We start from the raw sequence: 21345 nt of genomic DNA, 5'->3' as shown, positions 1-21345 counted from the left end.
GGAGCCTACCCTGCCGGGGGCACCTTGAACCCAGATCTTTTTTCTAAAGCCGCTTCTTCAAACAAAATCTCACCCCGTGCCAAGTGTGGGATTGACAGATGTGAGACCAAAGTTCAGATGCGGTGAAGGGTCTTGAGGCCCTGTGGGTCTCCATCACCTCCCTCGTGACCCCTGGGCCTGTGAGCGAGGACAGGAAGGGGCGAGACCGAGCTTGGCATTCGAGGCCCTTCACAGCTGTGCCTCAGCCAGTGGACCCACCGCAGACACCCTCCGTTCCTAACTGACCAAATAACATCACCATGGTGACAGGCAAAGGGACAGCCTCAAAGACGTCCCCGTCCTGATCGTGGGACTGGGGACTTGTCCCCTCACGCAGCAGAGGGGACCTCGTCAAGGCCCCCGAGGCGGGGGTAACCCTGGGTGCTCCGGGGGGCCCGGAGGCCTCACAAGGCCCTCTCGAGAGGGAGGCAGAGGGTCAGAGGCAGAGAGACAGGCAGACCCCGCGCTGCTGGCCGTGAGGATGAGGAGGGGCTGTGGTCCCAGGATGCGCCCCCTCTGGAAGCCATAAAAGGGGGGAGAGGGCTGTCCCTGGGGCCCCGGGGAGGAACATAGCTCTCCGTTTTGGACTTCTGATTTCCAGAACCATAAGGTAATAAGCGTGTGCTATTTTAAGCCATGAGGTTTGTGGTAGTTCATTACAGTGGCAAGAGAAATCTGATGGACCATGTGAAGCCCTCACGTGGCCCCTGGCACACTCTCGAAATGTCCCCACTGTTGTAGAAGTCAGAAGAAATTGGAATAGAAACGCCAGAGCTGGGCTGGGGCAAGGAGTGGACGTAGGCCTGCAGGCCTTAACGTACCTCCTCCTAACTAAACCTGAGCTCTGAGTTTCCTAGCAGCCAAAGCAAAATGAGAAAGGAGAGGAGCTGTGTGACTCTTGTTGCCTGCAAAGAGAAAGCTTCTCTCCCAGCGTCCTTCTGGGGCACGGAGCAGTTCCTTGGGGTCGGCATCCCACGCCCATCTCCCCGGGGACTGCTTATGGCGTTGGTTCCCAGTCCTGTGGTTGGTCTTGGCTCTGGCTTTGCTGTCTGAGGGCCTTTGTTCCTTCTGTTGTGCCTAGGGCTGAATCATTGGATGTTAGGGGTACCGGGTTCTGTACCAGGAACCAGGAACCTCCCCTGGTTCTGTACATGAGCCGACCCAGACCCAGGACAATTGGTGGCAGGTTGGTCACGCCTTTATGTGGGGTCCTTGTTTTATTGTTGTTGTTGTTGTTGTTGTCTTAATTTTAATTTTATTTTTAAGTAAACTGTATGTCCGAAATGGGGCTTGAACTCATGACCCCAAGATCAAGAGTTGCATGCTCTACTGGCTGAGTCCATCAGGCATGCCAGGGTTCCTGTTTTATAGACACCCAGGTGGGGCCCACATCCTGTGGGACCCTGCTGTCAGGAATGCAGGAGGTCAAGGCTAACCCCCACTCTGAGGTGGCTCTGCCCTGCGGGGCGGGCCTGGCGTTCAAACCACGAGCCCCCTGCAGAGGCCCAGAGCCCAGGGGCCCAGGTTCCAGTTCGGAAGGCCCATGCACCCAGGGGTTATCTATAAATTTAAGGTCTGATACTCTCTTTTGCTGTTTGTTCGTTAAGGTTTTCGTGACGAGATGACTTTTAAAGCACTTTAGCTTATAGGGAGGTTGCAAAAACAGTACCAACACTCCTCGAACACTGTCACTCGTTTGCCCAGTGTCCTGGCACGTTGTTGTCTTCTGGAACCACGGTCCATTATCACGGCGCAGAGAGTAGCCCCTGCACAGCACCAGTGACTGACCCGAGGGCCGGGGCTGGGGCCCCGAGGCCTCTGTAGAGAGCTGGTCGGTCGCCGCCGAGGGCCCCTGCGTGGGCTGGCCTGGGGCCCTCACGCTAAGGAGGGGTTCTGTGTTGTTGACAGGAGTCCCGCAGACGGGGCGCCGCGTCCTCCTGGGGCGTCACTTCCAAGCCTGCTGGCGTTGGTGTGCCTTACCGCTGACGGTCCTGCCCTCCAGCCCCGCGCCTCCCTGTCCCCCATCCACTGTCAGGTCGCTGCCATTTTCCCCTCTCCCCCTGCGAGGGTGCGTCAGGGACCCTGGTCCCTTGTGGTGGGGAGGGGGGTGGATTTCACCAGGCGCCGGTAGACGTTGCCTGCAGTGACGGCCGCCACGGGGTCTGGCTGGCAGACGTTTGTGTCCTTGCTCCGCCGTGTCGATCAGCCGGAGGTCTTCCGTAGGGAGAGCTGTGCCTTCCCTTACTCAGTCATGTTGGCGACGACACGGGCTACGGTCAGGTGCTATCCGCTGCTTCTGTTTGGCTGTCGGAGCCTCTGTCCCTCTGTGTCCTCCCTTGTAGCCACTAGGAATGGCCCAGGCCCACTCCCTGAGGTCCCTGCCTCAGCCTTCATGCCACCTGCTTCCCCAGGGAAGGGCCCCTTCTCACCGTGCGTGGCACAGAGCCACTGAGGCCCCCACGTCTGTTAGCGACCTGGATAGTCGAGGGGCCCCACGTGGGGTCTCCCACCGCCGGGAGCACTGTGTGTTGGGTGTGAGTGCGTGGCTTTTCACTCGTTCTTGACTTTTAGGTGACATATGATTTGTGTGTCACACAACTCACTGACTTAGCAAATTCACCGGGTTATGCAACTAGCACCTCCATGTAATTCCAGAATGTTCCATCACCCCAAAAGGAAACCCCCTTCCCGGCAGGGGACGAGCCCGTTCTGGACGTTTCACACACGCGGACTCACACCCCGCGTGGCCTCTCGAGTCGGGTTCCCTCCCTGAGCGTCGCGTGTTCGGGGGTCCGTCCGCGGGGCGGCGGGGGCGGGAACCTCGCTCCTGCTCGCGGCCGAGGGACGTGCGCGTGCGCGGCGGACACGGTCCTCGGTGGACGTGCGCGTCCGTGGTGGCTGTGTTGTGGGGGCCCGTTTACCCCTCGTTGGGCATCTGGGTTGTTCCCGCAGCGTGGATTTGGGTGACTGTGAATTGTGCTGCTGTGAACATCGGTAACCGGCTTCTTTGTGGACCTGAATCTGATTGGGGGGAGGTACTTGGGGAAATGTTGAAGTCGTGGCGGCGGGTGAAGGACTCGACGTCGCAGCGCCGCCCTCCCAAGGCCTCGTGCCTGCAGCCCTCGCTGCCCCGCCCCTCAGGCCCTCCCCCGCGTTCTCCCCACCCTGGTATCTGGGGTCCTGGTTGTGGGCGTGACCACCCGACCCTCCCTGCTACACCCCCAGTGCTCATCCTCACTGCTTCCCCCCCCCCCCCGCCCGCCCCCCGCAGACGCGTTCCCTGGGAGTGGGGGCTGCCCCGACCCCTCCTCCCAAGGTCACCTGGACCCCTAACGTCTCAGCTGGACTCTGGGGGAGGGCACTTCTTTACACACTGAGCCCCCCTCACTCTGTTACTGGAGCGGGCGTCCACCCTGAGAGTCCAGGCGTCTCGGGTGGGTCCCGCATCCACTCAGCGAGGACGCTTTCCGTCTGCTGGCCTGGGGCTTCTGGGAAGCCAGGATGAGGTCACAGCTCAGAAAAGTGCTTTGCGAACTCTCAGCAGCTCTCCAGTGAGGGGCGGGCGGCACGGACGCCCTGCAAATGGATCTCAGCAGGGATCGGAGGCCCGGCACGCCCCGCCAGCAGGCTCCCAGGAGTTACCGGCATCGGCAAACCGAGCGAGCGCGAGGTTTCCTCTCAAAGGAAGCCCGTCGGTTCACTCTGAGCCGCGGCCGAGAACCCAGCCCCACCCCCGCCCCCAGCTCCGTGGTCCATGCCGAGCGCCATGGCCAAGGAAGCCCCGCTCCGTGGTCTGTACTAAGGGCCGCAGACAGGTGGCGACGGGGAGCACAGGTGTCTCCAGAGGGTCTCTGCGCAGCAACTGGGACACCGGGAACCGGGGACAGGGACGAGGACGGGAGGGAGGGGCTGTGAGGCCTGCAGAAAAGCCCTTGGTCAGGGTCTGGCCACAGGGAGCAGAGCTCCAGCCTCTCCTGATGGCAACAGGGTGGTCAGGGTCAGTTTTCTGGCGGGGGCTGCTGTCCCCACGACAGTGGGCTATGGCAGCAGTGTCTCAGGGGGCCGTGGGAGCTGGGGCGGCCCCCAGAGAGCACCGCAAGCAGGGAGACCTGGCGCCAGTTCTGGGGCCACAAGTCCGAGGTCAGAGGGAGGGTCCTGGGGGCTGCAGATGTCCCTTGGCCTGTGCCACCTGCAGCGGCGCCTGCCCCCGTGGCCTGTGGTTGCCTCCCCACGCACCTGTGTCCGGATTTCCCTCCTACCAGGACACCGGTCACCGGATTGGGCCCACCTGACTCCTGTACGACCTTATCTTAACTGATTGTATTGGCAAAGATTCTATACCCAAATAAGGTCCCCTCCACAGGCACTAGGGGGTCAAGACTTGGACATGTCATTTGGGGGGGACACAATTCACCCCTCAACAGGAACATTCCAGCAATGCAGTGTGCCTGAGGGGAGCCTGCAATGCCCACCACACCCTCTGCCGTAAGTCAGGACACGCAGCCACCTGGGCACAGGCTTGCTGTGGGGGCCTAGTGGGGAGGGGAGAGCCCAAAACAGACCGGGAGGGTCTTGGGAATCCCGGGGCAGCTGGGCCTCGCCCGCCCCTCTGTACGTGGCCTGGCCACAGGGCAGAGGGTCAGTCTGGGGCCAGAGAGAGGGTCCCGCCAGACAGCACTGCGGCCCAGACGCAGCCAGACGGGGGCGGAACCAGTCACGTCCCTGGTCACGACCCCACTCACACTGGTGCCGGGGCCTCTGCCCAGACCCCCCCCTCGGCCCCTCCACCCCCGTCCAGACACGTAGCAGACCCGCACAGCCTGCAGCCACCGGGGGCGGGGGTGGGGGGGGGGCGGCGCAGGACAGCCCTGAGGGTGCTGACTTCTTGGCGTGGGAACCCCCACCCGGTTTCCCTGTCTCCTCAGGGCCACCCTTGCCCATCAGTCTGGTGCCGAGATTTGGGGGACGGATACTCAGAGGTCAGTAACTGTGCCGGAAACTTGATGGACTTTATGCTAAATCTGATAATGAGAGCCTGGCCCAGGCACTGCGTTCATCTTTTATTTCAGTTCCCAGTGATTATTTTTAAACGGAGTCAGAACTGGGGCGCCTGGGGGGCTCAGTCGGTTGAGGGTCCGACTTGGCTCAGGTCACGATCTCACGGTTTGTAGGTTCGAGCCCCGCGTTGGGCTGTCAGCACGGAGGAGCCTGCTTGGGATCTTCTGGCCCCTTCTCCGCCCCGTGTGTGCCTCTCAAAAATACACATTTAAAACTGAGTCGGGGCGCCCGGGTGGCTCAGTTGGTTAAGCATGCAACTCTTGGTTTCGGCTCAGGTCGTGATCTCACGGTTCGTCAGCTGAAGCCCGGCATCAGGCTCTGTGCTGACACGGGAGCCTGCTTGGGATTCTCTCCCTCTCTCTGTCCCTCCCCTGCTCACACTGTCTCTGTGTCTCTCTAAATAAATAAACGAACTTTAATAAATGAAAATAAAACTGAGAATCCACATGCCTTAAAATCCATGCTTTTGGGGCGCCTGGCTGGCTCCACTGGTAGAGTGCATGACTCTTGATCTCAGGGTGGTGAGTTCAAGCCCCATACTGGGTGTAGAGCCTACTTAAAAAAAAAAAAAAAAAAAAGAATAAAAACTGTTATAAAAAAATAGTAAAAGCCACTCTTTTAAGTAAATTCACAGAATTGTGCAACCACCACCTCTAATTCCAGAACATTCCTCATCTAAAAGCAACCCTGTCCCCATCAGCCATCACCTCCCCATCCCCGGCCCCCATGAGCCCCCTTCCCGTCATGGATGAGCCCGTCCTGGACGTTTCACACAGTCGGACTCACACCCCGTGGGGCCTCTCGTGTCTGGTTGGCTCCCTGAGCGTCGCGTGTTCAGGGTTCCTCCGCGGCGGCGGGGGGTGGGGGGGGGGGGGGTTGCCTCGCCCCTGCTGGCGGCCGAGGGACGTGCGTGTGCGCGGTGGACCCGGTCATCTGTGCGCGTGCGCGGGGGACGTGGTCATTTGTGGGCGTGCGGGTGGGGGTTGCGTGGACGTGAGTGTTCGTGTCTCTCGGGTGTGGACCCGGCAGCGGGGTCGCGGGGTCGTGTGGTGACCCTGGGGTCGACCTGACGAGGAACTGACCGCGGGCCTGTCTTCCAGACAGACCGCCCCGCTTCTCGTCCCCACCGCCAGCCGGGGTTCTGGTTCCTCCACTTCCGCTGACGCTTAGCCGTAGTCGGCCGAGTGGCGCGGTCCCGGCGGCCGGCCGGGAGGTGGTGTCTCACGGGTTTCGGTTTGCGTTTGCTCGTTGCCTGACGGTGCCGAGCGGCTCTCTGCCGGCTGGTCGCCCTTTGCGCTTCCCCTGCACACGCGGTGGGTCCAGCCGGGCCCGGCCCTCCCCTCCCGTTGTCGGGGTTCGGGCGTCTGCCGGCCGTGAGGTGCGGGCAGGACAGGGGCAGCCACGGTGGCCTCGTTGCGTCTGCAGCATTGGACCCCGCGGTCCCTCATTGTCCCTGACCAGGCCCGCGGCCCGGGGTCTCTCCCCAGCGAGAGCCCCTCGTGTGTCCATGCCCCCCCAGCCTATGCTGCGAGGCTCGCCTCACCAGCTTGCTCCTCTCAGCCAAGTGACGGCTACGTGGCACAAACACCCTACCGGGTGGGTTTTCTTTTCTTTTAAAAACATTTTTAAGCTTATTTATTTTTGAGAGAGAGCACGAGCGCGCACGCACACACACGCATGCGCGCACACACACACACACACACACACACACACACACACACGCATGCGCACAGACACACACACGCATGCACACCCCAGTGGGGGAGGGGCAGAGAGAGAGGGAGCCACGGAATCGGAAGCAGGCTCCTGGCTCCGAGCTGTCAGCACAGAGCCGGACGCGGGGCTCGAACCCACGAACCCGGAGATCATGACCTGAGCCGAAGTCGGACGCTTAACCGACTGAGCCACCCAGGCGCCCCCAAAGTGGGTTTTCTAAAAGCAACAGTTGTTTCCCGGAGAAGAGGACACCTGACCCCACAGGGTTCGCCAGGGCCTCACACCCCCTGCCTGCGAGCCCTGCCTGTGTCCCACCCTCTGTGCGGGCCGAGGGGTGCAGGCGCAGGCCCGGAGAGGAAAGAATGGGGGTGTCGGGGGCAGCCATACCCCTTGGCAAAGTTCCAGGAGAAGGAGCACGGTGGGGGCCGGGGTCCCGAGGGGGCGCGCCCACTCCAGGTGAGGCGGTAGCGTGAGCAAAGGCCGGGGGCTGGGGGGCGTGAGCCCAGCGAGGCAGCGGAGACGGCTGCCGGGTGCTTGGGGGCAGCTGGTGAAGGCCCCTGTCCAAGCCCGGGAGCTGCCCGGAGGGGACGTGGAGGCACCGGCCGGGCCTTAGGGCGCCCGGACCGGCCGCCCTGCGGTCTGGGGAAACCGAGGCGGGCCGGCCGGGAGGGGCCCCCCGCGTTCCCCCGGCCCCCGGCGGCGGCGGGGTGGGCGGTGGGGGGCGCCGGGGCGGCAGGGTGCGAGCCGGCGGGCGGGGGCCCGGCCCCGCCGAGAGGTCTGTGGCTAGATTCCGCCCAGTACAGGAATTCTCGCTCTGCCAGTAATCACCCTGACTTCCCAGGCGGCCATCATTTCCTGAAAGTCAGCCGCCTTAGGGGAAGTCGGCGCTGGCGGTGACTAAACCAACATGCAAATGCAGCCGGGCTGAGAGCGGCCGGGCGGCCGCGGTCCGGAGGGAGCCGCCCGCCGCCTTCCCGGGACCCGCCGCGGCCGCGCCATGTCCCAGCTGCGGCTCTGGCTGCACCTCGCGGCTCTCAACAAGGTAACCCTCCGCGCCGCCCGCGGGGCTCCGGGCGGGGAAGGCGGCCGCCCGCGTCCTCGGAGCGGGGCCGCGGGGCCTGGGGCGCGCAGGTGCGCGGCCGGCACCTTCCGGGCTGCGCCCTGCCGCCCCCAGGGCTCAGCGCCCGACCTCGACAGCGTCCGGGGTGCCCCGGGACGGAGCTGGCGGAGTGCCGTCCGCTCGGGCTCCGATTGGCCAGGTAGGAGCGCCCCGGCCCTCCGGCCCTCCTCCGGCCCCCCGGGGCTCCGGGAAGGGGTCCAGCCCCTCCCCGGGGCCCGCGTGACAGAGCCTGTCTCTGCAGGGCATTCCTGGGGTCTGAGTGTGTGCAGCAACCCCCCCTCGCCCCAGGGAAGGCCCAGAGCAGGTCTGGGGTGGGGGCCATCCTGTCCCCACCCGGCGGTCTGTGGCCAGAGCGGGGCCACTATTTGGCGGCTCCCCCGGGTCCCGCCAGGTCTTCGCCTGGTGCGGGGAACCCCAAAATGCTGCGAGACGGTAACCACAGCAGGTGACCCCCAAAACTGTCAGGATGAGCAGCTTGCTCCCGCCCCACTGACACAGCAGATGGGGCCAGGTGGGAGCCTGGGGTCTGAGGGGCAGGCGCTTTGCGGGGCGCCCACAGAGGGTTCGTTTGGATTTGGCTGGTCTTGGAGGTCTGCTTGGTGGCTGCTGGGCCTCAGGTCCCGACAGGGGGGCTGCTGGCTGAGCCGCCCCTGGGTGGGGTCAGCTCCTGCCCCATCCTGCCGCCAACTCCTTATAGGGAGTGGAGCTGGGAGGGACTCTTGGTGACCCGCTTTGAGGCCCTGCCTCCCTTTGGCCCAAGAATCAAGGTGAGGGCTGCTGAGGGCAGCATCCCCACCGTTTTTTTGTTTTTGTTTTTGTTTTTTAAGAGAGGGTGAGTGAGGATGAGCAGGGGAGAGGGGGCAGAGGGAGAGAGAGTTCGGGAGCAGTCTCCAGGCCCAGCTCTAAGCCCACTCACTCGCTCTGTGGGGATCCTGGGATCACAACCTGAGCCAAAATCAGGAGTCGCTGGCTCAGTTGACTGAGCCGCGCCCCCATCCCCGCTCGTTAAATACCTTTTGTCTTGGAGCAGCGCGACCCGCACGGTCACTGAAGGTAGCGCGGTTCCCACGCCCCGGCCCCTGTTCACACCGCACCTCAGCGCGGTGCGTCTGTCGGTGGGACAGCCAGGCGCCCATACATCATTATCGACCAAAGATCCCTCGGCCTCCCGTGTCCTCGTTCTGTCCCACGACCCCATCGGGACACCGCGTGAATCGGGTTCTCACTCTCCTTAGGCCCCACTGGGCTGACACGCTTTCTCCACCTCTTCTCCGGTGGATGCCCCGGGCAGGCGGTCAGGAGCAGGACTGGACAGGCTTCCTGCAGGATGTCCCCCCCACCCCGGGTTCGTCCCACGATGGCTCTGAACGAAGTGTCTGGCTCATGCCGTCACACCTGGGGCCCCCGCTGCCCACGAGGTTCCTCACCCCCGACGTTGACCTTGGTCTCCGGCCGGGTGTGCCGGTCGGGCTCCACACGGTCCTTGTGGGCAGGGGGTCGCCATGTGCAGCCCATGCAGGGCTATGGTCCCCCTGAGCACCCACCTCATCGGGGCTCCTCCCCACCTGCCCATCCTACTGCTGGTGACCGTTTTCCCTTTAGGAAGCAGGGCCACCCCTCAGGGCCCCTCGGGGCTGCCAGCTTCATGGGTTCAGGTGCTGTTGTCACTCTGACCGGGCTTGGTTGGCATCCTCTGGGAAGGCCACCCTCAGATGCGGTCCCAGAGAGATTTTAGCCAGGACACACAGCAACCCCCACCCCTACCCAGCCCCCACCCCAGGCAGCCTGCAGGGGTCCGTGCTCCATGCTGTTTCATAGGGAGCGGGCGGCCAGCTTCTGTGGCCCAGCCTCTCCTGGCGTTATCTGCCAGGCTCGGGCTCGGTCACCTCTGACCCCAGCTGCCCCGGGATGGGGCAGAGTCCATAGGAGGTCCTGGTGGGCAGAGAGCAGTCCTCATAGCCAGGCCAGACCCCACGCTGCCACCTGAGTCCTCCCCCAACCCACAGATGGCTGCTGTGGCCTGGTGAGCTACTGGGCTCTCACGTGAGGGTGATGGGCGTCCCAAGTGTCCGGCTGTGCCTTTTCCCACTGTGAGCATGGTGTTCCCTGCTTCTGACCCAGCGCTGCAGACTTTTGCAGACCTTCCCTGGGCCACCACCTGCCTGAGCTGGTCTTGCCAGCCGCTGTCTGCCTCCTCGCCGGGACTTGCCCAGGCTGGCAGGTCCTACCGGGGTCCGCCTCCCACGGGTCTGGGCTTGGCACCGCTGAGGGGCGGGAGCGAGTGGCAGTCCCTCTGCCTTCCCATATGCTATCTGCCACCAGGGCGCCTCGGGGTGGCATCCAGTCAAGGCACACCAGCTGACGTGGGCACGGGTGGTCTTTGCAGCACAGATCCTGAGTCCCAGCCTGGCTCTGGGACCAACCCCATCTGGTAGAGAGTCTCCCGCATTTAGTCTCCCTCAGGGGGGCCTGACCCCCTCCGTGCCCACCCCCTCCCGAGGGCACAATGGGCCGGAGCCTGCACGGTCCTGGGGCTGTGTGTGCTCTGGCATCGGAGCGAGCTGGACGTTATCACTTAGAGACACCCCCCCACCCAGGAATGGGGATCTGACGCCAACACAGATCAATGGGAGGGGAGCTCCAGAAACAGCCCTCACAGATGGAGTGGGGCAGGAGCAGCAGCCGAGACCAGGGGCCTGTTCTCAGGGACCTGGGGGCTGCAAGGATGCCGCCTCCACCCCCAGAAGCCAGTTCAGCTGTGGTCTTGGAGGCCGAGCCAGCTGCATACAGGCGGGCTCCAGGCCCACGCATCCCCTTCATCCCCAGAGCCCAAGACGCCCACTGGCCAGCCCTGCCTGTCTGCCTCGCCGTCCCCCCGTGCCTGTGCACTGGCATCCCACCCGGCTGGCCCTGGCCTTCCAGTGGCCCCGACAGCCCGAGACACGTAGACGGTGCACAGGGCCTGGGGACTCCGTTGCTCCTACGTGCGGCCTCATCCAACCCCACTGGCCTCTGCCCTGCTCACAAAATGCCCCCACTGACTGACCTGAGATGTCAGTGTGGTCTGGTCCTCTGTTGTGGAGGTCCGGCTGGAAGGGCCTCGTCTGGGCGGGGCTGTGGGACTCCCTCCCCATGAGGAGTCGGCTGAGGGCTGTGCCCCCACCCCCTGACCCGGGCCTGCAGGGCCTCAGGGATGGGGAAGGAGGCCTGCCCCTCCCCAGCTTCAGGCACCCCGGGGCCCTGTGTGCAAAACTGGACACCTACTGCCCCCTCCTGGTGGCTAGTGGTATGAACACCAGAACCCAGCAGGGCACCATGGGGGTCTCCGGCTGGGGGGCTCACTCCAGGCTGGCCCAGGAGCCCTTGGGGGCTGGTCTCCGAGTGTCCTTGGTATCCAGTGCAAACGGGGTATACACAGGTCCTCAGTGCCTGTGAACCAGGGGTGGGAGGGAGGGCGACGTGGGAACACCCCGCACCGCGTCCGATTTTCTTTAAATTTAGGTTTCCGAATTGTGTGTACCGTGTACAGCACGCCACCTCCTGCAAGGCGCGGGGCTCTCTGTGTTCTGACATCCGTGCGCTGGTGTCACATGTGCCCAGTGTCACCTAATTCCAGAACGTTCCATCTCCCCAAACGCGACCCCGTCCCCATCAGCCGTCGCCTCCACCCCTTCAGCCCCTCCCCCATCCCCACGAGCCCCCTTCCCGTCCGTGGATGAGTCTGTCCTGGACGTTTCCCAGACGCGGACCCACGCCCCGCGTGGCCTCTCGTGTCGGGTTCCCTGCCTGAGCGTCGTGTGTTCGGGGAATGCCCGCGGGGCGGGCGCCTGGCTCCTGCTGGCAGCAGGCGTGTGCAGGGTGCGGCTGCCCCCAGCCCCGGCCGCGCCGGCCGCTTCTCATCCCGCCCGTCTCACAGGACTCCACGTACCTCGACGAGCTCTCCAACGCCTCCATCTTCTCCTCGTCCGTGGACTCCCTCTCAGACATCGCGGACACACCTGACTTCCTGCCGGCTGACAGCCTCAGCCAGGTGCCCACCATCTGGGATGTGAGCACTGGCCCCTCCGCCCAGGACAAGGTCAGCGCCCTCCGAGGGCCCCGTCCACAGGCCAGGCCGGGGGCGGGTTCAGGTTGTTGTTCACAGACGGCAGTGAGGTCACAGGTCAGGCGTCCTCCTGTTTCCCGCACAGCCCGGAAAACGCACGGACTGGCGCGGGACCTTCTGTGGAAGGTCCTGTGGCGGTCAGGCACCAACCTCGCTGCCTCCCCTGGCTCGGCGCCCACACTCTGCCCTGCTGGGGACGCGGGCTTCCCCAGGAGGTGAGCAGCAAGCAGCTTCTAACACTGCTGCTTCTCACCCTGGCGCTTCTGCGCCCAGGACCTTGGGCAGTGGCTGGAGGCACCGGAGGGGGTGCCCCCGGCCAGCCTTCTGCAGGGGGTAGCGCGCTGGGTTGGCGTCTGTGAAGCTGCTTCCTCGGAACACGGGCGGGGGTGGGGAAGATGAGGCCGGGCAGGAGTCGCCAGAGGTGAGCAGGGTCTCCGCGTGCGCCAGGCCCGGACTCCAGCTCCTTCCCAGGACCGGGGCAGCAGGCACATCGGTGAGGAAGACCGGGGCTAATGCCGGGCGTGGGGAGCCCTCGCCCATCCAGGCCTCTTAGGGCTGTCTGCTGGGAGAGAAGCCTCTAGCTTTCGGGGGCCAGAACCCTCATTCAGGGCTGACGGGCGGCATCGGAAACACGGATGGGGGCCACGCGTGTCCGAGGGGGAGCGGCCCCTTCCATCCAGAGCCAGCCGGGGGGAGCCCGGGGAGCCCTGCCAGGTGGTACACGGTAGTGGACACGATGCCCGCCCGGCCACTTTGACGTTCCTCAGGCAGCGTCCACGGCCCAGACGCAGAAGGGCCGGGCCTGGGAAGTCTGGGGCCCGGCATGGGGCCAGCAGAGGGGCGGGAAGTGCCCGAGGCAGCCTGGCGCGGTCCCTGCCCTGGGCAGCCATGGTGGCGACCCCGGCCCCCTCCTGCGTCCGGGCCGAAGGCCCTCCGAGCAGCCCACTGCTCCCGGTGGAGAACGTGAGGCACGGTGGCTTGGAGCGGACGGCAGGGCGCGCCAGCACCCACACCCCGCTGCTTGCCAGCCCGCCGGCCTGACTCAGCCTTCCAGGAACCCGGGCCAGGCTGTTTGTTTTTGTTCATTGAGAAGAAGGGGACTGGGGGTTGAGGAAAGGTTCCTGGCCTGCCGGCATCCTGCTCTCGTTACATTTTCTTCTTTGAAAACAGCGGGGGGTTGTAAAAATCAGGTGGGGTGTCGTGGGACCAAATGCCTTGGGGGCCCGTGCCATCCCGGAGACCGTAAAGGATACCCGAGCTCCGTGTGTGCTCAGGAATGGGCACCCGGCACTCACAGTCACTGGCCTTGGGGTGGTGGGAGTCCCAGGGGAGACGGGGTCTGGAAGGGATTTCTTCAGTTCTATCCCATTCCTCACCTGTCCTTAAGGTGGCCACGTGATTGTCATGTTTTTATTTTAACGGTAAGCATGTTTTGGAATTGCACAGACCCTGGTCTGGACCGTGCTGTGTCCTCACTGTGTGTCCTGGGGGCCGAGAAGTCACCCCACCCAGGCTCTTTGTGACTGTTCAGACATGGGCGTAACCACTCCCTGAGAGTGGGCAGGTCAAGGGCCAGGTGCGACATGGCCCTAGGGCATTTGGGTCTCCCGTCCTGGCCCATCTGTGGGCTCTGAATTTGTGGGCTGGGTCTGCCCAGAGCTGAATTTGCTCTGAATCTGTGGGCTGAATTCTTTTTTTTTTTTTTTTTTTAAGTTTATTTATTTTCGAGAGGGAGAGAGCGCGAGTGGGGTTGGGGGAGGGGCAGAGAGGAGGAGAGAGAATCCCAAGCAGACTCTGAGCTCTCAGCCAGATCCTCATGCGGCGCTGGCACTCATGAAATGCGACCGTGACCTGAGCCGAAATCGAGAGTCTGTGCTTAACTGACCGAGCCACCCAGGCTCCCCGGACACCACATGAGTCCTAATCCCAGGTGGGCTTCATGCCCCCATGGCTGATGGACCCCCACGCAGGCACCAGCTTTGCCTATCAGGTTCTTGGTTCCCTTGGACCAGACTCAGGTGCTCAGTCTCTGCCGGGTGTGACTGCGGTTGGGGACGTGGGACGTGTCCTTGCTCTGTTTGATGGGAATTCTAGCCTGTTGCTCAAACGAACCAGCTGGCGGGCAGCAGGGAGGGGGCAGGAAGACCACGTGGTACCCCCCCGCCGGAGGCCGGGTCAGGGGGCTCGGGGAGGCGCTTCCCCCCCCCACGTCTTGTCTGCAGGCTCATGTCTACTGTCCCCTCCAGCTGCTCCTGCCCCGCGGGCCGTGGACGGGCGTCGAGGACCCCGTGTCCTCTCTCTCCAGCACCCCGCTCCTCGTCAGCTACCAGGTGAGCCAGGCCTTCTCCCCCGCCCTGCCCACCTCTTGTAGGGACTAGAACGCTCAGAGGCAGCCTTTTGGAAGCAAGATCTGCCCGTTTTACAGATGGGGAAATGGGCCCTTGGGAGGCAGCACACTGGGGGCGGGTGGGCCACTCCCCACCCCTCTTGCTCGCTGGCCTGGCTGCCCCTTGGGGGAAGGCCGGCCGTGCTGGGCAGGACAGGGCCATCCAGCCCTGACCACAGCTCCTGCACCGACCTTCAGTCTCAAAGTCAGCCTGAGGAGGAGGAGGAGGCGGAGGAGGAGGAGGGGGACGAGCTGGGCCACGCAGAGACCTACGCCGACTACGTGCCCTCCAAATGTGAGCGTTCTGCCCTGCGAAACCCCAGCAGGGGCGGGGGGTGCTGGCTGCTCCAGGTTTCTGGAGGGGCTTGGGAGCTGTGGGCTGGCCTTGGGGCCACTTCTATAATCCCTGCTCGGCACAGCGCCTGAGACAGCACAGAGCGTACCATGAAAAGCCCACTTCCTCCCCGCTTAGGATTGTACAGATCTGTCCCGCACCCCTTTGTGTGAAGCACGGATAGGTCCCCCCCCCCCCCCCCCCGCAGCCAACCCTGAGACTCCGACCACGCCCCTGACCTGTCCCTGGCCACACTCCTGACTTGCCCCCGGCCCTGCCTCCGCAGCCAAGATCGGGAAGCAGCACCCTGACCGCGTGGTGGAGACTAGCACGCTGTCCAGTGTCCCACCGCCAGACATCACCTACACCCTTGCCCTGCCCGCCTCGGACAGCGGGGCCCTGTCTGCCCTGCAGCTGGAGGCCATCACCTACGCCTGCCAGGTAACCTCGGTCTCCCACCCGGCCCCCGTCCCGCGTGGGGGCCTCCTGCCAGGCCCTGACCGCCGTCCCTCGGCCCGCAGCAACACGAGGTCCTGCTCCCCAGCGGACAGCGGGCCGGCTTCCTCATTGGCGACGGTGCGGGCGTCGGCAAGGGGCGCACGGTGGCTGGCATCATCCTGGAGAATTTCCTGCGGGGCCGGAAGAAGTCACTGTGGTGAGTGTGCCCTCCCACCCCGCGCACGTGGGCAGGGAGGGGAGGGGGCGCCATGGCACCCACCGGCCCTCACCCCTAGGTTCAGCGTCTCCAACGATCTCAAGTATGACGCGGAGCGCGACCTTCGGGACATCGACGCCCCCGGCATCGCGGTGCACGCGCTGAGCAAGGTGGGTGGGGTGGCCCCCTCCTCTGGCGGGGTCCCCGAGTGAGCCCGGCTGCACCCCCACGCCCGCCTCTCTCCCCCAGATCAAGTACGGCGACAACACTACCTCAGAGGGCGTCCTCTTTGCCACCTACTCCGCCCTGATCGGGGAGAGCCAGGCCGGCGGGCAGCACCGCACGCGCATCCGCCAGATCTTGGAGTGGTGCGGGGAGGCCTTCGACGGAGTCGTATCCTGAACCAGAGGGGGCGGGGCGGGGGCGGGGCGGGGGCGGGGCTGCGCAGTACGGGGACCTCCCTCCCCTCCTCCCGTCCCGGATGCCAGCGCGCCGCCCGCTGGAAGGCATTCCCGGCCGGCCGGACGCTCGCCCTCAGTGCCCGCCCTTGTCCTCTTGCGGTCTGGCTCGGCGGCGGCGTCCCGGCTCCGGCTCCGGCGAGCTGGACCGCGACCACAGGCGCGGGGGCGCCGAGGGGCCCCAGGGCGGGAAGGTGCCTGTGGCCAAGGAATGGGGCAGAGGGCGCTTCCTTCCTCTGCCCCCCTCCTCCTCTCCCTCCCCTCCCTCTCCTCCGTCGTCCTCCCTCCTCTAACTCCTCCCCCTCCTCCTCCCTCCTCCTCTTCCCCTCCTCCCTCTCCTCCCTCCACCCCTCCTCTTCACCCTTCCCCTCCTCTTTCCTCCTTTGCCTTCCCCCTTCTCTTCCTCTCCTCCCTCTTTTTCCTTCATCTTCGGCCTCCCCCTCCTTCTTCCTCTGCCTCCCCCTTCTCTTCCTGCCTCCTCCTCCTCCCCCCTCCCTCCTCCTCTTCTCTCTCCCCCCTCTTCCTCTCTCTCCCCCCTCCCCCCTCCCCCTCTTCCTCACCCTCTCCCTCCCGGTCGGTTGTGGGCTCCATGCAGGTGGGCAGGCCAGGCTGGGCCAGCTGGAGGACAGCTGGGCCAAAAGCCAGGCTGCCGGGGTTCAGGAGCTCTGCTGACCGGTTGGTCAGTTGGGGGGTATCCGTACCAGTACTGGCTCTAGATCCTTCCCGACTTGGCAGGAGCTTCATGGATCGGAGGAGTTTCTACCTTTCTCTTCTCCCTTGGAATTTAGAAAGCTTGGTTTTGTGCGTCTCCCAAACTAGAGAAAAGCGACGGGGGGACCAGTACAGGCAAGAGCAGGACAGTCTGCTGTGGGTCGTGTGTGAGCCATTGAATCACACACGTCAGGCACCAGCACACGCCCCTGTCTCCCCTGCTGAGGTGCCGGGCGGGGGCCACGGTTTTTCCTGGATTTCTGCACTGGCGCCTGTGGAGGGTCCCCTGAGCCCACCCCACCCCCTCCCCCGCCAGGGAGTCTGCCCCGTGGTGCGCACAGCAGGCTCGGCACTCCTCACGGTGCTGGGGGGGGGGGGGAGGGGCGGCCTGGCCCCCACCGAAGGGCGCTCATCTTCCTGTGCACTGTCCCCAGGGCTGTCCCCGTCCTCCCCGCCTGAGCCTGGGTATGTCTGCACATCACGTACTGTGCCGCCCTGTCCCCGGGGCCTGGAGGCAGCTTCCGGCCTCTCTCTCTGGGTCATAAACAACCCTGAGTGACTGGGCCCGGCCAGGGTGCCCCATCACCCCGTCTCCCCCTTCTCACTTTCCTTGGGCCCCTTCCCAGAAGTGGGGTGACTTGCCCCAGGGCTGCCCGGCACTCTCCAAAAGTCCTCCTCTCTCCTGGTCCCGGTCACAGATAGGAAGAGGGACACCGGCCCGTGTGTCCTTCCCACTTAGCTGGGCGAGCTCCCGGGTTTACCGCCGTCAGATGCCACCTGTCCTCTAGAGCAAGTCTCTCTTGTGCCGAACCGGCACCGGCACCGGAGGGCGCTGTGCTTGCCCTGCGACAGCTCGCACAGCCTGGGGCGAAGACCCCACACAGCCTGGGGCAAATGACGGCCGGCCCACCTGGAGGCTGTGCGCTCACCCCCACGCTCCTGTTTCCCAGTGTCGCTCCCGCAGAGCCGCGTAAAGCGGGCTTCACGTGAGGCGTGTACGTGCCCGCACGCGTGTGTGAGGAGAAGCGTGTCTTGTGTTTAGAACACCTCGGTGGCGCCCGTCCTCGCCTGTAACTGGTTCCTTCCCTCTTAAAATACAAAGACCTTCCCCGGTGCTCTGCTTCGTTGAGCGTCTCCAGGATCTGTGAGAAGTTACGCAGAGACCCCGCCCCCCCCCCAGGGGACCCGTCACAGCTGGGATGCCTGCCTGCTCCCAGCCCAGCCCTCTTCCTCAGAGACCCCCGTTTCGCCGTGCCCCTTGGCACGAGTGTCTGTGTGTGTCTGCGCCACCTACCCGGCACGCGTCCTCAGCAGTCGAGAGGGGGCCCTGAGGCTGTTTCCCACTGCCCTGGCGGTGACATTCCCAGGCTCCCACCCCGAGGCTGCATACCCCCCAGGCACCTTGCCGAGCTCCCCTTCAGAACGGGGTGGCCTGGGGCATCCGGCCAGGGTCCCCGGGGCTGTCTGTCTCCCAGAACAGTCCTTGACCCCTGCCCGCACCAGATCGTGTTTGACGAGTGTCACAAAGCCAAGAATGCCAGCTCCACGAAGATGGGCAAGGCTGTCCTGGATCTGCAGAACAAGCTGCCCCTGGCCAGGGTGGTCTACGCCAGCGCCACAGGTGGGGGGGGAGGCGCAGGGCGGGGGTGGGGGGGCGCCCCGGGGGGCCTTGGGAGCACCTGGTCCAGAGGCAGGGCTTCTCTCCCCAGGCAGATGCCAGACCCGTTCGGGGCTCCCTCTGCCATCTGCCTCCACCCGCTTGGCACCCCTGGCTGTGAGCCTCCCGGCCCCCGTTCCTGGGCCTCCATTCGAGTCATTCCCGGGTGTTCAAGGCCCCTGACCTTGCCGGCTCCCCCAACCCAGGTGCCTCTGAGCCCCGGAACATGATCTACATGAGCCGCCTGGGCATCTGGGGGGACGGCACGCCCTTCCGAACCTTCGAGGAGTTTCTGCATGCCATCGAGAAGAGGTGGGTGCCCTTCCCTGCCCGAGACTGGGGCTGGCGAGGGCCCCACAGAGGGCGCTGCTTCTCACGCCTCAGGGCCCGGTGTCAGGGGCGTTTGCTGTACACCCTGGCCTGTGCTCGTCCAGCCACCAGAGGGACCCAAAACTCACTCTTCCGCCTCCTGCTGCCCATCATCACTCCAGGAGAAGGAGCCCCCCTCACTCCTGCTTTTCTTGCACCGCCCCCCACACCTCTCGGGCCCAGGCAGGTGGGAGCACAGGGCCTTTGCGTGTGCTGTCTCCTCCGCTCTCTGTGTGCTTGGCCCTTCCTCACCCTCCAGGGCTCAGCTCCCAGTATCAGCCCCCCGCCAAGTCACCCTTGTTCCGTGGGACCCGGCATGTGGTCAGGTGGCCCTGTCCTTGTCCGCAGGGGCGTGGGTGCCATGGAGATCGTGGCCATGGACATGAAAGTCAGCGGCATGTACATCGCACGCCAGCTCAGCTTCTCCGGCGTCACCTTCCGCATCGAGGAGATCCCGCTGGCCCCAGCCTTCGAGCGCGTCTACAACCGCGCGGCCCTGCTGGTAAGCAGGGTGGCCGGGCTTTGTGACCACACGGACACGAGTGTGCGTGTCCCTTGGGAATTATGCTCCCGTCCGTTCAGCATCTGTCCTCGCGGGTGCCACGGGGAGTTGGCCCGTCGAGACTCACTCCTGCCGCCAGTTCTCCTGTGACCGTAATGACGGGGCCTCGTTGTTCCCGGAGCTCGCGGCCGCTGTCGGCGTCCACGTTTCCGTGCCTGTGGCGTGGCCCCATCTTCACTGGCATTTCTGTGTCGTGGACGGGCTCCTCTGTTCTCACGGTCCCATCTCGCCCACACGGGACAAGCCCTGGGCGTCAGGCCTGACGGTGTTGATGATTTGAACTACAGTTCAAACCCAGTTTGGGCCGCCTGCCCCATCCGCCAGCACTGCTGACACGGGGTGGGGGTGGGGGTGGGGGTGGGGGGTCGTTCTCTCTGGGGCGTCCCGGGCACTGGGGGAGGGGGAGCAGCATCCCCGGCCCCGCCCACTCGATGGGGCCCCCAGTCGTGACGGCCACAGTTGTCGCCAGGCACGGTCCTGGGTGAGACGCCCCGGTCTGAAGTGTCAAGAGCCACGTGGCTGCTGGCAGAAGGCGGTCACTGCAGGTGTCCCCACCCCTTAGCAGATGCGGCGTCTCCTCGCCTCCCGCGCCGAGTCTGCCGTTCCCACCGTGGCCTCGCCAGAATCGCACGTTTTGGTTTTCTAACATTTCTTAGCGTTTGGTACCAGCAGCACCTCTGTGTTGCTCTGCTTACCACCCCCTCGCCCCCCGCGACGAATCCCAGCCGGGATGGGAGCCGGGTGGCGGGGAGCGGCTGGGCCGCAGCAGCTGAGCTGGGCGTGTCCTTGCAGTGGGCCGAGGCCCTGGGCGTGTTCCAGCAGGCCGCCGACTGGATCGGCCTGGAGTCCCGCAAGTCCCTGTGGGGCCAGTTCTGGTCGGCCCACCAGCGCTTCTTCAAGTATCTCTGTGTGGCCGCCAAAGTGCACCGGCTGGTGGAGCTGGCCCGGGAGGAGCTGGCCCGGGACAAGGTGAGCCGGCAGGCACAGCGCCCAGGTGGGCGGGGCCGGCGAGGCGCTCTTCCCTGGTCGCCTGGAGAGCCGGGCAGGGCTTGGGGCTTTGCGGTCACACCAGGAGCCCTGCGCTCTTGTGTGGCTGGGCCGAGTCCGTGAGGACAGAGTGTGGCCTGGAAGGTTCCAGTCCTGCCTGACCCAGCCCCCCTGAAGCAGGTGACAGGCGTGGCCTGGCCCCCGGTTTTCCACGTCCAGGCAGGGCTGGCAGGAGCCAGGGCAGAGGGTAGTGAGAGGGTCCGGGAGGGCTGAGGCTGTGTGGAGTCTCAGGGTAGACTCAGGTGTGTTGGGGGCCTGGCAGCCAGCGGGACACCAGGGGCGGAAAGAGAAAGGAACTGAGGCCAACTTGGTTTCTGACGACCAGGGGCTTCCCTGTGGGCCCCTCTGGGGCCACGCTCCTGGGCTGGCCAGTGGGAGTCTCAGAGCCCAGCTCACCCCCGACCTCCCCCCACTCCCCCAAGTGTGTGGTCATCGGGCTGCAGTCCACGGGTGAGGCTCGGACCCGGGAGGTGCTGGACCAGAAGGACGGGCAGCTCGATTGCTTTGTCTCCGCCGCTGAGTGAGTGATGCTCGAAGCCCCCAGGGTGGGCGGGGACAGTCTCCCCCCCCCCTTGCGCCCCCACCCTCTGTTCTCCCTACGTGGCAGCCAGTGCCCTGTGACCCCAGCCGTGAGAACCCAGGTGTGCATCTGCTCAGACACTGCCCCAGCCCTCAGGGACGACAGGCCGGGACGATGAGCCACGGGTGACCCCAAGGCTCAGAGGGTGCCAGCAAAGGGACCTGGGATTTCGGAACAAGGCTCCCAGGTGCCCATCCCCCACATGGCTGCAGCACTGTTTCAAGGACCGCGCAGGTTTTAGGAACTAGCCCTTGGGGATCCTAAAGCTGCAGGCCTCTCTTCCCAGGGCTGGAAAGCCTCCTGGGCCCAGGGCCTCTCAGAGGTGGTTAGTCTGTGTGCACAGAGCTCTTGATGGCTGGAGGAGGGAGCCCCACTCAGGGCCCCACCCCACGCCCAGGCCCTCACAGTGAAACTGTGGCCCTGGGCCTACCCTCACCCTGCACCCCTGCAGTCTCCACACCCTCCCTCCCTGCCCGCCCCCCCCCCCCCAGTCCTCACACCCTCCCTCCCTGCCCGCCTTCTCCAAACCCCAGGCACCCTCCCCAGAG

General features: G+C 65.0%; 1 protein-coding gene across 5 annotated transcripts in view; it reads left to right on the top strand.

The window, feature by feature from the left end:
• SBNO2 (strawberry notch homolog 2) overlaps positions 1-21345 on the top strand; it is a 50442-nt gene that overhangs the window by 21933 nt on the left and 7164 nt on the right. For 3 of the 5 annotated variants that reach the window (XM_053896786.1, XM_053896787.1, XM_053896785.1), the window contains exons 5-16: positions 11850-12011; positions 14285-14368; positions 14623-14719; positions 15045-15199; positions 15280-15413; positions 15493-15583; positions 15663-15806; positions 18086-18203; positions 18446-18551; positions 18957-19110; positions 19963-20139; positions 20640-20737. In XM_053896786.1, coding sequence (XP_053752761.1) covers positions 11850-12011; positions 14285-14368; positions 14623-14719; positions 15045-15199; positions 15280-15413; positions 15493-15583; positions 15663-15806; positions 18086-18203; positions 18446-18551; positions 18957-19110; positions 19963-20139; positions 20640-20737 — 1520 coding nt within the window. Of the gene's footprint in view, positions 1-7588; positions 7856-11849; positions 12012-14284; positions 14369-14622; positions 14720-15044; positions 15200-15279; positions 15414-15492; positions 15584-15662; positions 15807-18085; positions 18204-18445; positions 18552-18956; positions 19111-19962; positions 20140-20639; positions 20738-21345 lie in introns of those variants that run through there. The other 2 variants (XM_053896788.1, XM_053896789.1) reach the window with 2 other exon arrangements.

This window comes from Panthera pardus, unplaced genomic scaffold (genome assembly GCF_024362965.1).
Source record: "Panthera pardus isolate Hobbes unplaced genomic scaffold, ASM2436296v1 HiC_scaffold_8, whole genome shotgun sequence".
NCBI classification, from domain to species: domain Eukaryota; kingdom Metazoa; phylum Chordata; class Mammalia; order Carnivora; family Felidae; genus Panthera; species Panthera pardus.
The sequence above is the reverse complement of the archived record's forward strand: the minus strand, read 5'-3'. Positions and strand labels throughout refer to the sequence as shown.